General features: G+C 33.9%; 1 protein-coding gene across 1 annotated transcript in view; it reads left to right on the top strand.

Moving 5' to 3' along the window:
* The window catches only part of ACVR1C (activin A receptor type 1C), a 101,672-nt gene extending 93,979 nt beyond the window's left edge, over positions 1–7,693 (top strand). Inside the window, exons 7-8 of the mRNA XM_017895091.1 lie at positions 239–369; positions 4,655–7,693. Of these exons, the coding sequence (XP_017750580.1) occupies positions 239–369; positions 4,655–4,780 (257 nt within the window). The 3' untranslated portion in view covers positions 4,781–7,693. The remainder of the gene's footprint in view (positions 1–238; positions 370–4,654) is intronic.
* Positions 7,694–16,611: the final 8,918 nt, after the last annotated feature.

Below are 16,611 nucleotides of genomic sequence, written 5' to 3'. Positions count from 1 at the left end.
TATAATATATACATTTTACAGTTATGAAAAAATTTATAACATTTTATAACTTTAACTATTCAACTGGGTGATTTCAATTTATATCCTTGATTTTATAGTGACACATTATTTTAATAAACTTGGCTTTCCAGTTCCCTGGGGAGTCACTTGTGCCTAGAAAACTTAATTGGTATTATTTGAAATAGACATCTTTGTTTGTTATTTGCACATGGAAATTTATTACGCAAATTTCTTACAGGAATTGTTGAGGAGTACCAATTGCCTTATTATGACATGGTGCCTTCAGATCCCTCAATAGAGGAAATGAGAAAGGTTGTTTGTGACCAGAAGTTTCGACCGAGTATCCCAAACCAGTGGCAAAGTTGTGAAGTAAGGCTATGTTTATATCTTTATTTTCTTATTATATTTTGAGGTGAGTATCAGGGAGAATTTTCAGAGACCATATAGTTTTCCTTTTAATGTAAGCATCCAATTCATTCCATATATGTAGACATATGTCTTTTTATAAGTCTTCAGAAGGGTTTTTTTTTTTCCCTTTAGTGCTATGCATGCATAATGCTAGGTTATGTGACAGTAACAAATCTTGAAATCTCAGTGACTTTTCACTTTATTTCTTGCTTACAGAAACTGCTCTGCAGGTTAGGCAACTCCCCATGGCACCTGTTCTCACTGCAGTAACTCAGTAATCACTCTGATTTTGATCCTTGGACACGTAGTTTCCAGATCTCTAGGTCAGGTGAAGAGAGGAGCTGGAGGATCACACACTGGCTCTTTAATGCTTTGGCATCAGGTGACACACATCTCTTCCACTCATGGCTCCTACCAGAATTTGTCACATGGTCCCACCAAACTGCAGTGGGGCTAGGAACTGCAGGGAACACAGGTAGACTCAGTGGGCAGTTAATGTCTCTGCCACACAGAATATTACAATCCAATCATCTTTATATTCGATAAGTTATACCTCATCTCTAACCTGCTGAAGTTTGAACTTATTCTCTCATTAGAAAAGCTTCCTCACGTCAGAGACCATTGTTATTTATCTCATCATCTCCAGCAAACCAGTATTTAACCGTAATGTACTAGACAAACAGTAAATGGTTATTGCAATGCTTGTTATGCCTTATGTGAAGATAGAGATTTTTTTCTAGCTCTTACAAGGAAAAAGAGTAGAAGGTGGGAAAAAGAGTCTAAACCATCTAACTAGTTTCAGAACCATTCTGATACTTTAATCTCTCTCATTTCAGTTATTGCTGTCTATTTTTTGCCATATTTTAATGTAATGAATGAGGTCTTTTTTAGGTGATGTCTTTTAGTCTGGCATTGTTTTAGGGAACATTTCTGTAGTTGCCTTTTGTCTCATTTTCTGTTCCTTCATGTTTCTCAACCCTTTTCTAATTTAATCATGTTTCTCAACCCTTTTTCTAATTTCTAATTTAAAACACAAGATTTGTGTTTTGTTATTTTTATATTTTGTGTAGATATCTTACCTACATACTTGAGAAGCAAATTTTGAAGCATTTATAATTTAATTGAAATTAAATTAAAAATTTTCTAATAATAATTTATGTACATGAAACAATATAAACGTATAGTGTTTAAAGTATAATAGAATGAAAACTAGTGAATCCATTATCAGGTTTGAAAAATAGAACATTTTCAATACCTTTGAAGATTCCTTACCCCTCTGAGAGGTTACTATTATAATCAATTATTTCTTTACTATTTTCTTGCTTTGCTTTAGAATTTTACTATATGTATATTTTTTCAGAATATATACATATATCCAGAATAACAATATGTTGTTTACTTTTGCATATTTGTGAAACTTATGTGATTGAAACTTACTGTAGATATTATTTTCAAAATGTTTTCACTCTCCATTATATATATGTAGCTATAATCTGTCCATTTTCATTGCTGTGTAGTATTCCATATAATAGAAGCATATGCTATATCTGTGAGGTGATGATATAGCATTCTGCTTTAGTTTTTTAATGCAATGACTTACATTTATAGATTTCCCAGTGTTAAACCAAATATACATTCTTGGAATAGACCCAACATAGTCATTTTAGTGTGATCAATTTTGTACATTCCTGATACATGCAGTTTTTTTCCAGTACTTTGTTTCTGTCTTGTTTTATGTCAATCTCATATAATAGATATTGGCCTCTTTTTATACCATCATTATTTAGACTTATTCACGTGTTGACCATTTTCTTTGCTCAGCATTTCTTCTTACCTCTCAAATCATTTTCTGACTTCCTGACATGAATCCTTTAAAAGTATTTTATTTTGTTTTTTTAGAGAAGGCCTAGTGGTTGTAAGATTTTTCAGTTTGGGCATATCCAAAATGTCTTTATTTTGTCCTCAATCTTGAACAAATAGTTTGTCTAACCATAGAAATTTAGGTTGACAGTTATTTTCTCTAAACACCTTAAAGTTATTATCCCACTATTACCTACTTTCCAGTTTGCTATTGAGAAGTGTGCAATAATCAATCAATAAATTTTTAGTTAATTTAGCTTTTCTTTATGACTACTTTAAAGAACTTCTCTATCTTCAGCATTCTGCAGTTTCTCTATGATGTCTTCAGTATAGATATATCTTGGTTAATCTTGCTTGGAATATTTGGATTATCTTATTCTAGTGCTTGTGACTTTCCTCAGTTCTGGAAAATTCAGAGTCATTATTTCTTCAAATAGTTTGTTCTCTGATTGTTTCTGTTACTCAGTTTTGGAGAACTCATTAGATGCATGTTAGACCCTTCATTACACTTTGCTTTTTTAATTCACTCATATTTTCTATATTTGTGTCATTATGGTATTATCCCTCAAGATTTATTTTTCAGTTCTTTAATTCTGCCTTCAGATATGTCTAATTTGCCATTTAACTCATCCATTGAGTTTTCTACTTTATTTATTTATTTTTTTGAGACAGAATCTTGCTCTGTTGCCCAGGCTGGAGTACAGTGGCATGATCTCAGCTTACTGCTACCTCCGCCTCCCAAGTTCAAATGATTCTCCTCCCTCAGCCTCTGGAGTAGCTGGGATTACAGGCACACGCCACCATGTTGGCCAGGCAGGTCTCGAACTCATGACTTCAGGTGATCCACCCACCTCAGCCTCTCAAAGTGTTAGGATTACAGGCATGAGCCACCACACCTGGCCAATTGTTATATTTTTGATATCAAGATGTTTTATTGGTACTTTTTCACTTTTTAAAATATTCCCATTTTTTACTCATATTTTGTATTTCTCTTTCCTTTTAAAAATGTATTTTATATACTTATATCATTTAATTCTAGCATCTAATGTTTTTATGGGCCAAAACTACTATTTACAACAGACTCTTGCTTATGGTACCTTTTTTCATGTGTTTGTGAATTTTCATTATGAGCTCAGGTTTACTGTAATGTTTAAAGGCATAGCCTTGATTGTTTTTTTCTTCACCAAGAGCCAAGACTTAGGCAGTTTCCCTAGAAGATTTCAGGGAAGTAGTCATCCTTAAATTGAGGGCTTTCTAAGCATCTTTTTTTTTTTTTTTTTTTTTTGAGACAGAGTCTTGCCCTGTCACCCAGGCTAGAGTGTAGTGGTGTGATCATGGTGCACTGCAGCCTTGAACTTCCGGGCCCGAACAATCCTCTCACCTCAGCCTCCTGCATAGCTGGGACCACCACACCTGGCTAAGTTTTTAAATTTTTTTGTAGAGAGAGGGTCTCCCTGTGTTACCCAGCTTGGTCTTGAACTCCTGGGCTTAAGCAATTCTCTCACCTCAGCCTACCAAAGTGCTGGAATTACAGGCATAAGACACTGCCTGGCCGGCATCTTGATCTGAAACTTTCTGTGGGCTGTGGGCTGTACTCTCTATTACATGCAATCCACCAGTTCTGAAGTTCTAGACCATGAGAGTAGCAGATACCTCTACAGCAGCCACTTGCTTCAGCAGTTACCTTTATTTCTCTGGTTTCATGCATTTTCATTGTTTTCCCCTCTTAGTATTTATCTTATCTCTTTGCTGGTTCATTTTTAAAGTCCAGAATTTCTGATATTTATGCTTAGATCATAATGTTTATTATAGTATAATTTACATTTGGTAAAACTCACAAATGTTAGTATACAGATTGATGAATTTTTTTCATATGTCTACATTTGTGTACTCATCACCAACATCAAGATACAGGGAATTTCCAAGCCTTCCCATATCCCTTGATGTTTTTCATGTCCCATATTCCCAGAAATCAGTGGATTGAAACATTTTTTAGTTAGTCTCTACAAGGTTAATATTTGAGTTTTGATATAATTTTTGAAGGAATTTGACCCTAATCTTCTTCTCATATTGTTTTACATTTACTATTTCTTCATCAAAGCTTAGTTAGCATCAATGGCAGATACAGTGGTGCATGCCTGTGTCCCAGCTACTTGGAAGATTAAGCAGGAGTATCGCTTGAGCACAAGAGTTTGAGGCTGTAGTGCACTATGCTTGCACCTGTGAATAGCCATTGCACTCCAGCCTGGGGAACATAGCAAGACCCCATCTCTTAAAAAAAAATAAAGAAGCTTGGCATCAATTCCTGGGTTTACGGCTTTACTTCTTTTGTGCTCTGTTTTATGTGAGTAGCTAAAGTCTTTAATATTTTTTTTCTCTCTTAAAGGCACTCCGAGTCATGGGGAGAATAATGCGTGAGTGTTGGTATGCCAACGGAGCGGCCCGCCTAACTGCTCTTCGTATTAAGAAGACTATATCTCAACTTTGTGTCAAAGAAGACTGCAAAGCCTAATGATGATAATTATGTTAAAAAGAAATCTCTCACAGCTTTCTTTTCCATTTTCCCCTTTATGTGAACGTTTTTGCCATTTTTTTTTGTTCTACCTCAAAGATAAGACAGTACAGTATTTAAGTGCCCATAAGGCCGCATGAAAAGATAACTCTAAAGTTAAGCATGGGCAGGAGTTGACTTCATCCAATCTCTCTGTTATGTTTAATTTTATTTTGAAAGCAACACCTCCACTCATCTTTTATTTAATAAGAAAGAACTATATTACAAAAGTATAAAATAAGCTCTATAAAATGATATAGTCATTAAGTTTTATTTTACTTGAACCAAGAGCACATGAATGAACAGGAAAAGATGTTAAAAGTTTTTTTTTTTTTCTGAGACGAAAACTCATTAATTAATCATGCGAACTAGACCATGCTATCTTAAATAGAAATTTAGGTCATGCAATCTATGTTTCCCCATTTTAAGTTAGCAGGACTTTTAAAAAAATAAATATTGCTCTAAATTTTAATATATCAAACATGTGAAAGTGGAGCTGCTCAGTGGAAGATGTAAGTGAGATCGGTGTCCCATGTGCTTGGTCTCCTCTTCTGCTGTTCTCCTTTGTAATCCACTACTGCAGCAGTCGCTGAACCACTAAACTTGTTCCTTTCTTTGCAAAAGACATACCTGATATCCTGAGACACTGAGAAATGTCCCAAAGTCACACAGCTAATGGCAGAACTGGCACTAGGTCCACATCTTGTGATAATGAGCACTGTAGTGCAATTATATTATCATTACACTGACTGTAATGAGTCAGCTAGCTTCCTACTTTTCCTTGAATAGTGCTTTTCTCCCTATGCAATATCTTTTATTATGATATTTGTGGTTTAGTCATGCAGAAGGCATATTGAGTTATTTTGCAGAATCATGATGGACCTGCAAGAAATCTCAGAACCATATCTGTTGATATTTTTTTCTCATAGAAATATCATGGTTACCCCATTTGTTAATGAGTATTAATGTTTTCTGAACACTTCCAAAGATTAATCAAACATAAATATTCATTGTCTGAAAATGTCTTTAAGATACAATTCAGAGGTCCCTATTTCCTTTGTACATACACACTTAGAAAGAAAAGCCAGAAGAGGAAGAGGAAAGAAGGAAATATTTTGAGAATATATTGAGAAGAATTAAGAAAACTCTTCAATGAAGTGTAACAACCAAACCCTACAGAGGGTATGAGAAACAGCAAATACATATTCCTCTACCCTTTCACAATGAGCGAGTGAGTACAGAAGAATGCTCATGATAGTTTCTGCCTTCATTCTACTTTCTGTGGACACAGAGTAATGAATATTTAATGGGACATTAAATATGCCCTTCAAATCTATAATGCTATTTTGGTAAAGGAAATTTAACATGATGTCTTTTATTCTCCTAAAACATCTTTTTTCAAACTCCATTCCATAGAACATTCTTCTGCTGAGATGATCCAAGACCAAAGTGTTCTTTGATATTGCTTAGAAAGTGATAGTACATGTTAGCATATAATGTATTTTGAAGAGTGAAGTGAATGCTATTGATAACAGTAAAAACAAAAAACAAACAAACAAAAAAACCAAAACTAATAACAGTAAAGAAATGCTACTTGAATTTTTTTTAAACTGGATTGCTCAGATTACCTGATCGTGGTGGAACCCTTTTATTAAGAGGAGGGGAAACTTTTTACTATCCCATATTTAACTGTTCTATAAAGCAAAGCACAGCTTGGGTAATAGTGTTCTGAAGGATATACTTCTGTATTTTCTCATAGAATACAATTTAGTGATTATGCTTCATTTCACTATGAAAATATGTTACTGAATCTGTCTTCATTTTACTGAGTTGAAATAAGGAAGGCAAAACACTGACAGCTATGGAGTTTGCGTGTGCTTCCATACTTGTTAATGCTCTCATCCACTTATTAAATAATCATAGAGTACCCATATCTTGCTTGCCACAATATCGGGTACAAGAAGGAATACAAAGATAGATAGGTCCTGCCCTCAGGGATTTTAAAGTCTAATTTGGGAATGTGAATAGGGATGTGAGTGTGTGGGGGAAGAAAATAAATTGACAGATAAAATATGAAGTGGGATGTCTTGAGTTCTGCATGACAGTGGGTTTCTAGGATAGGTCTGAAAATCGCTTTCATTTGCAATGCATTTAGAAAGTAGCTTTATTTGGATATTACAGACAATCTAAATATATCATCAGTTTTTAAAAGTGCCTATGTGAAGTGATTTTTCAAAAGAGCCTATGTGAAGGGGTAATCTTGCTTGTGCTTGTTACTAATTTCTCATAGATTGTTTTTCTGCATATATAAGAATGAAATTATTTATTTACTATGGTTGTACGTGCCTCAAATAAACAAGAATGATATTTCCTGTTTTATTTACTTATGTTGGGTAAATATGCTTATTGAATTTTTAAGAGAGGATTTTTTAACATCTCCATTCTTCTTGTCATTATGTTTTGTAGCTTATTTGAGGGTGTCTAAATATAATTTCATATTTTATTGGTTCAACTTTCACTCTGAAGAAATCCGTATGTTAGTACATTTTGAGGTATTTTTCTTGTTCTTGTGTTGGTTAACTATGACTCCTTGCTGGGTAGTCTTATATTTCAATTACAAAACACATTTTTAAAGAAAGGGAATAGAGCAGCAAAAATGATGAGGACAATGTTAAAAGTTGTAATATTTCCTTTACTCTTAACAGGATTATATATAGAATATGCTCACTTACAAAAATAGGATGATGAAGTTTAGAGCATAAGGCAGGCTTCTTGTATATACTTATGCTGTCAAATGTTTTTTTGTTTTAATGGAGTTCCCTTTGGCTGTATATTTATTTCTTTTTTAAATTTTGGTTATAAGCAAAAAAAAAAAAAAAAAAAAAAAAATTCTTCTTTAGGTTCAGGTTCCAGAGTATTCAGTGTTCTTTACTCCTTACAGATATTTTGGGCTTTGGGGTATAATACAAGACTTGGGAAAACGCTATTATAAATTTTCAGTACTGTATAAAGTGGTGATGGGATTTAAATGCAGCATCACTTTCTGAAAATAAGAGAAACATTATTTGTTGTCAGTATTTCAGCATGAACTTGTTGCCTTGTAAATTTTGCCTTTAAGTTTGTAATTGGTACAGATTCTGTTGTATGCTTTCTTCTATGTCTAAAATATTTGGCATGTCACATCTAGAATTCTTAATTTATGTTCTGACTTGAGAGTTAAGTGAAACATGACTGTCGTGCACTATTTTAGGCATAGCACTTGCTTTTCATCTTTATACTTTCAATTAACTTTGCATTTTAAATTTCCATGATTGTATGAAAATAGTAACCTGGTTGCAGTATCTGAAAAAATTAAAATTAGCTTTTATTTAAAAATGAAAATCTACAATAGATTCATTAGGTTAGAAGTTCCACAGTAATTTATTATTTTATTACAGCTACTATTGTAGAATTATTAATAAAATAAAACAAAACTACTTCTATTTTCCTGGAATTTTGCCACCATGTGACTCATTGGGGCAGAGAAAACTCAGGGTTATCTTTGAGTCTGCGCAAAAGTACCAGGGAACCTGCTTAGCAAATCATCTGAAAACAGGGAATTGATGTTTGCCATTATACAAAGTTTGAGTAAACAACTTAAAATTGCTTGTTAGGGCATAGTCTTTGATTGAAATAAGTATGAGAGTGTATTTGGCTAAATAAATGTATTTAAAATATAGAAATTTTATTTCCCACTGGAAAATTAAGAAAATAACAGTACCAAATGAATAAAAGCTGGCAGTTGATGTCTTCAATAATCATTCCTTTAAATAAATTCACAAACACATCATTACAAGCTACTTAGGAATGTTTAGTATTAGTATCTTAAAATGGCACCATTGTGGTTTTCGAAGATATTTTAAACATCTTTTGTGAAACATACCATTTCTGTTTGACAATGCTTAGTTCTAGCTCTGCGTGCTAATACCTACATGGAGTTTTTCTGCTATTTTAGTGAAAACAGTAATTGTTTTATCTTGAGAGCTGCTTCTAAATAAGTCAATTGGAATATAAGTTTTAAAAAATGTTAATATTAAGTAGAATTTTATAATATGGGCATTTTCAAAACATTTTAATGAAAATATATAGATATTTGACTTTCTTTTTTCCATCTAGCCTTGCTTTATATTTCATTATTTTTTTCACTTTTTTCTTAATATTCCCTCCCTATCTTTCAACATTATCATTAGTTTCTAATTAAAAAAATAACTATTATTTAACTTAACCATCTGGAATTTATCCTTCTAATGAAAGAGAATCCCTTAGTACTCTCAGAGATTATATAACTTGATTCCAGTTTTGTTTAGATGATGAGACCAAGGATCAGAGATTAAATGACTACTAGTTATTAGCAGAACTCTCATGAAAGCCTGGTGGTGACACCCAGCACTGTTCCCTGCCATATCCCCAACTTTTACTGATTAAAAATTAATTTGCATGCATCTAAACCTACCTTGAATGCACATTAACATAATGTGCCATTCAATGATGATGATAAAATCCCACTTGTGTTTCTACTAAAATAATTTACTCACTCAGGGTGGGGTCACTGAGAAAAACTAAACTAGGCAAAGAGAGAGTTGTAGAATGGTTGTCAAGCTAAGTAGGCAACCACTGGGGTGCTGATAAAATTAATGGATAAAATTTAGGGACAGTGAGAGTATAGAATTTCTTAGTGCCAGTAAGGATTAGAGAAGCTTCCTGACATCCCCCACCCTTTCTGTAAGGATTGTTCTTTCTCTTTGTACTTTGGAATGGGGGTGAAAGCTGATTTAATAGCTGAATTTGGGACTATGTCCAGTGGTATATTATCTGACTTTTCTCCCTTTCTCTTTTTTTTCCCCCCGTCAGTTTCTTATTAGTTTGTCTTTGGCGTTCATCTTCTTTTAGTGCATTAAAAAATGTTTGGCAGATCTCATCAATCCCAAGTCACTCTATAATTCCTGTAATTCTTTAGTTATCTTTTAATCTGTCCAAACTGCTACACAATGAACTTCTTAACAAGATTTTAAGTTCCCCACCGATGTATAAGAGGTTTCACCTCGTAACTTCTCCAGTAATCCTTCATTTGGCACTATAGAGTATTTGTTAATGGCAGAGATGATTTTTTTTTCAAAACCTAAAAAGACTAGCTGTTAATTGTATTCTAGCTTTTAGCTAACATATAAAGAATGTCTACTTTTGCTTTAATGCTAAATCCCACTTGAGAAATAGTGACTGGGAAAGACAATTTGAAATATATGCCCCATAATGTGGTTGCTAAATTTATTTCTGTTGTTCCATACCATTGCTTTGTTTTGCTTTTGACATCTCTTAAAACTAAGCCATTATGCTATTAGTTTGGAACATAATACTACAGCAAAATTAGGTAACAGTCTCTATTTTAAAATTCCCCTAACAATAATAGAACTGCCAGCATACTTTTCTCTTTCAGTTGTAGATGAATACATTTGAGAGAAGAGCTCTATTTCATTCTAGATTTTAATATTTTCAGATGTGACTGTATTTCCTGATCATTGGTCCAGGTTATCATAAAAGAAATTTTTCTCTCCAGACCTAACTGTTTTAACTGCAAGAGTTTACTGTGGGTTACATTAATCTGAATTTTAATAGGGCCACTGAGAATCTGAGTGTTTTAGGGGATTACCCTTATACCCACTGCCATCACATCCAGTCGGGCCTGTTGTGCTCTATACAAATCTTCCCAGCTGAGGGGCAGATGGGGGCTAAAATCCAACTGCAATTGGCTCCCAGACATAATTTTATATTTTACAGAAAAGCATCTTGTTGGCTTATATATGTTTAAAGAATGGTCTGGCTTATACATCTTCAGAAAATGAGAATTAAAAAGCCAAAATAATTCTTGACATCTGCAAATTGAACAAAGAACTTAGAAGAAATAATACTTTATCTTTTCATCCTGGCATTCCTGAGAGAAAAGAAATTGTGTGTTTATCGTGTTGGTTTAATTTTTCAACCCAGACAATCTGCAGCAAGGCACATGGACCCTAATTTTGATATCTTACACACAGTTTTCATTCTATGCATGGAGCTAGTTACTGACTTTGCCCGTAAAGAGAGGATTGTGTGCCTAAATTTTGTCTAGCAAATGCAAACATAGAATGAAATTTACTAATATTTCTATTTCTTCCATGGGCTAAATAATAGTAACTATTTTTGAAGACCCAGCCCTTTTTTTCCTCTTCATACAAAATAAGAGTATCTGAGCCAAAATATTAAATTCTAGTTCATTTCTGCAATGACTAGTGTCGTGCTCATGTACTCTTCTAATTCTAGACTGGAGAAGATTATTCAAACTTGATCTGTGTTTCAGGTTTTAAATGTCCTAAAACAGAAAATTAGATTCAGATCTCAAAAAAGGAATTTTGGATTGACTTTCAAAGTACTAATACTAATTATACTTTTCTTTTGGTAGCGTGACTCTTCTTATACCTAAGAACATATTACAAATGTCAAAACCATAGCATTTTGACATTGCAAAACATGCCTTGAACTCTTGAACTACTGTGAAAAGAATCACCGTTGTAAAGACTTTTTGTAAGCTAGCTGATACTCTTAAGTATGTAAAAAGATTGTCTGTCAGTCGATAGGCCCAAAGGAATGTATACAAGGAAGGAATATGAAAAAATAAATTAGGTTTTAAAATAAAATTGGGCAATAAACTGTATCAAAAATATGTAGATGAATTTTAGTAGTTGTAATTTAAATGTTGAAGGTGAAGAGAATTTCAAACTCCAAAGAGAAGTGAATGATATTCAGATGTTTCATTAATTTCTAGTCTGTGAAAATATGCATTTTATAGTAATATGTATAGACTTATTTTATTTAGAAATAATAGTGTTTTAGAATTTATTAAAAACTCAGTGATAGCCTTTATACCAAAATGTTTAACTTTACCAACAGCAAGTCATAAAAGTATTTATTTTAAAGCTTTTTAATATTATCGCATAACTTTCATCTGTCTTCAGATGTAAATAATTATCTGCCTAAATGTTATATTTTTATGTATGCATTTTCTGAAAATGTATTGTTTTGTAAAGTGGGAAAGATAATAAATCAAGCACTTCTTGCACTTGTTTCTGTGAAGCATATAGAACTCTATTTTAAATAAAGGAAGATGTGTCGTAGTTTGGTTTCTATATAATTATGTTCGATTATTTTTAAATTGTTTTATTTGTATGCAGTGTATGCAGAGGGTGTTGGAGACTTAAAAGCTGGCTCCAGTGGGCACTGGAATTTTACTTCCTTCATTCCTTTCAACCAAGGAATTATAGAATTCCAGAATTTTGGAACTGGAAGGGATACTTCTTCAATAGCCTTTTCTCTACATGGCACTTAGGACAATAGATTTTGTTTCTTTTTTTTCTACCAAGCAACTGTTTGTTTGCACTTTTTAAACATTTACTAAATGACTACTGGGTTGACCTGCTCTTAAACCTAAAATAGCTCCCATTACACTTAAAATCACAAGCATGTGGTCTACAAGCTTTTTCAGGACACGGAACCAGACACTGCTCTACCTTCATTTCCAGTGTCCCCACATTCATCCCCAACTGTTCTGCAGACCCTGGCTTCATGCTGTTCCCTGAACTTGCCAAACACATGCCTGTCCCAGGGCTTTACTCCTGCTGTTTGGTCTTCCTGGAACATTAAAGGTCTCTGTAAGAATGCCATCACACCAAATTAACTTTTCTTGCCACCCTTTCAAAAGTAGCACACTTTGTCATTCACTACCCATTTCCCCTGTGTAATTTTTTCTTTACAGCATTTAGCATTAATCGGCATTCAATTATATATCTGCTAGTATGTATGATCAAAATGACTAAATCCTTGAGCACTGGAATTAGGGAATTAGGGGTCATTTCACTTATGTTTGAAGATATAGTTTTAAAATATTAAGAGTAATGTATTGTTTGGAACAGTAAAAAAATACTCTATGAAACTCATTATTCATACCCCAATATCTGCAATAAACCTTCGGATTGGGTTTCTTACCCAATCAAGAATAGTTCAGCTTGATTTCTAATTCATGATGGCTGTTTCAGAATGACATTATGAGAAGATTAGTTGTTTGGTTTACATTCTGAACCCTACAGAGTTGATGTTTTCTGAGACTTAACATAAGAGAGGCACAACACTGAATTGGTTTTACTTTTGGTATAGATTCTTAACTTCTTTTGCTTATCTATTTTTTTTCCATTTTGGGAGCAGTTTTGTTAAGGGTCCTGAATATTTTCATTAAGTCAGTGCTAACCAGCTTCACCAACCAAATATTATTGGTTAGCAATCATTAAGTCAGGTTCTCAACTGCTTCATTATTAGCTGCTGCTTGGAGTTGCAGAGAAAGGCAAAATATTTATATCATATCAACGTAGATTGTGAAACCTAGGCATGAAATAAAATGAATGCTTTAGTTTCAGTGGCATTAGCCGTAGCGTTTTCTTCCCTCAGTTGTAATTCTGCAATTTCAGCATCTTCATTTTAAAAAATTAATATGTGCAAACTTTGGTGAATGTTCACATTGATGCAATAGTTTACCTACAGTGTGAACATAAAATTGGATAGTTACTTTTTTGCCTCAGGATAAATTACTGGAGATTAGGGGATTACTGAATCCAGGCTGTTTTATGAGGTGTTCTGGAAGTGATTTTCAAGAAATGCTCTGTGACTTTTAGAAGAAATATACATATTTTGGTAGAGAGTTATTAAAACATTGATTTGAATAGTTTCTTTAAAATCTATTTATTAGAAATATTTTCCCACAGAGTGCATTTTTTTGTTTGTCTTGTTAATGATGTATGTAACAAAATTGTAATTACAATCACTTTTATATTTAAAAGAGGTTAATATTCTTTTTTCCTTCAAATATTAGTTAACAAGTCCTTATCAAACATTGCTGCTAAGTGTATAGTATCTTAGCAGTCATCTAAGTGTTAAGAAAACACTTAGTTCTTGCACTCAAGAAGATAATCTATTTAGGAAGACGATGCACATGGAAAGCTATCTAACGCTAGAAGATAGTGATATAAGAAAGGTTGTAAGAAAGAAAATTATTAAGGCCTAGTGTGGGTACAAATATTAAATGTGAATGGAGACATAGAAATCAGATATTGATTCTGTTGAAATAGTCAAGAAAATTGATGTGTTGAGGCTTGTGGGATGGGAAAGATTTGTTTAAGTAGAATACAAGGAAGAGGTTGTCCCTGGTTGGAAACGTGTCTAAAACAAGGGCCGATGCTCACGGCAGTGAGTAACCTACAGAGCTGGGATTGAGGGATTCTGTAAGGATTAGATTACAGCATTAACTTGATCCTGTCATTGAGGGAAAAAGGTTTTAAAGCAGCAGTGATATGTGAATTTGGCATTTAATAAAGGCAGTAAAAGAATTACCCTCTTAAGAGATTTATCAAAGTAACCAGAAGATTCCAACATACCCTTTCTTTCCTAAAGATAACTATTTAGAGGTAGTACGCAGGTGAAGAATTTCAAGACGAGCTATACAAGCGGTGTGATGTGAGTGTTTTTATGTGGTATATTTTCCCTACTTTTTAATGTATCTTAAATGCAAAACAAAATATTGTCATAAGGAAGACAAAAAAGAAATGACATTTAATCTTTAATCATTTAGTTTTATTACAATCATGACACAAAGAATTAAAAAAATACATACACAGAAAGAAACAATCATTTATAACGGTCTACCTTGTAATTCCATCTTTGCACAAAGAAATTTCTAGATGCCACTAAACTATGCATTAAATTTCAAACATAATCAAATCAGGTTTAGAAATACTAATGGTATTTCATAGAAGAATCCTTGCTTCAGCAACTTAGGAAATTACACTTGATTCTCTTTTGAGTGTTATTCAATTGTGCTTGAAATTGTTCATTTGAACCCTTCTAAACAACAAGCAGGTGGTTAACTGTGGGCACTGTTTAACATTTACACAAAAAATTCCAAGCACAATGCACTTTTGCTCCGTGAATGTCGACTGGCTTTCCCTTCTCTCTCATAGCCTGTCCTTCCCTGGCCATTAGATTTGACCTTGCTACATCCCTGAAAAGAGAACTGGCTGAAATGTAGCTACTTGCTAGGGAGCATTAGACTATTTTTATAGTCCTGCAGCTAAAGCTTTTAATGTGGCAACTGCTGGTTACTGAAGCAGTTTAAGAAAAGGAACTGCTGAGTTTGCCTTTTATTTTAAATGGAGAAACACAAGGTGACAATCACATAAGATATAAGTGAAGCGGAACAGGGGAAGTACAGCCTAGGATTTCTGTATAGAGCAAAAGCAAGAATTTGCAAAACACATTTCAATTCTATACTGCAATCTGGCTCTTTACTTTTATATAATATATGAACTAGTTCAAAAAATGCACTTTTCTCTATGTCAGCTTTTCCTTTATCAGAAATACACGGGTGATACCATAAACATCTTACTGAGAATTTAGTCACTGTGAGGTATTTGTGAAATAACCAAAAATTTACAATTGGGTAGAAATATGACATTCACAAAGACATAGACTTCGTAGTTCTTTCCTTTCCAAAGCACTTTTGTAGGTGTAGGGTACATTCTCTGTCCCCATCTTCTCTGCCCATTCACTCCTCCACCCACTACAATAGAACTTTTGACTCTTCCTGTAAAATGGCCTCCTCTGTGCTAAGTATTTTGTAGCAGTCTACTGCAAGGATATTTACCCTTTTCTTCCTTTGTCCCTCTCTGGCCTTTGCAACAGACTGTCCTCTCCCACAATTATTTTCCTTTCCTTGATTATCCTCCCCCTACTTCTTTTTGTCTGCATTCTGCACTTCTTCTTGTCTGCATTCTGTTCTTCTTCTTCTTCTTCTTCCTCTTCTTCCTCTCCTTCTCCTTCTCCTTCTTTTTTTTTTTTTTTTTTTTTTTTTTTTAAGACAGTCTCACTCTGTTACCCAAACTGGCAAACATTGTAGCATCGACTTTTCCAGGCTCAAGTGATCCTCCCACCTCAGCCTTCCCAGTAGCTGGGACCAGGCGTGTGCCAGTAAACCTGGCTAATTTTTCTATTATTTATAGAGACAAGGTTTCACCATGTTGCCCAGGCTGGTCTCAAACTCCTGGGCTCAAATGATCCACCTGCCCGCCTTGGCCTCCCAAAGTCCTGGGATCACAGGTGTGAGCCACCGCGCCTGGACGGTATTTTCTTCTCTTTGAGTCCCTACAATGCTAATATTTACCTATGTCTAGCTTTGGCTGTCCTAAACACTCCTCCTTGGTGATCTCATCTACTCTTTTGTCTCTAATAAGGCTGGTGATGTTCAAACCTGCATATTTGTTCCAGATTTCTCTTCTAAGATCCAGGCTCTAATGTCCAGCCTCTTCTTTATGTATCCACTTGGTTATAACATAGTCACTTCTGATTGCAATGTCAAAATGTAATTTTTTGTGTCTGACTTTTTGCTTAGCATACTGTTTTTGACATTCAGTCATGTTGTTAGATGTATCAGCAGCTTGTTCTTTTATATTGCTGGGTACAGTTCTATTCTATTAACATATCACAATTTGTTTACGCATTCACTTGTTGAACATTTGGGTTGTTTCCAGGTTGGGGCTGTTATGAATAAATCTGCTGTGAACACTGATGTTTAAGGTGCTTATGGATATGTGTTTTCAATTCTCTTGAGTAAATACCTAACACTATAATTGGTGGAGTGTAAATACTTACAAGTAGAATTAGGTAAATACTTAGGGGTG

Source organism: Rhinopithecus bieti, unplaced genomic scaffold (assembly GCF_001698545.2).
Source record: "Rhinopithecus bieti isolate Rb0 unplaced genomic scaffold, ASM169854v2 scaffold_25748, whole genome shotgun sequence".
Lineage (NCBI taxonomy): Eukaryota > Metazoa > Chordata > Mammalia > Primates > Cercopithecidae > Rhinopithecus > Rhinopithecus bieti.
This window is presented reverse-complemented; position numbering and strand designations above follow the sequence as displayed.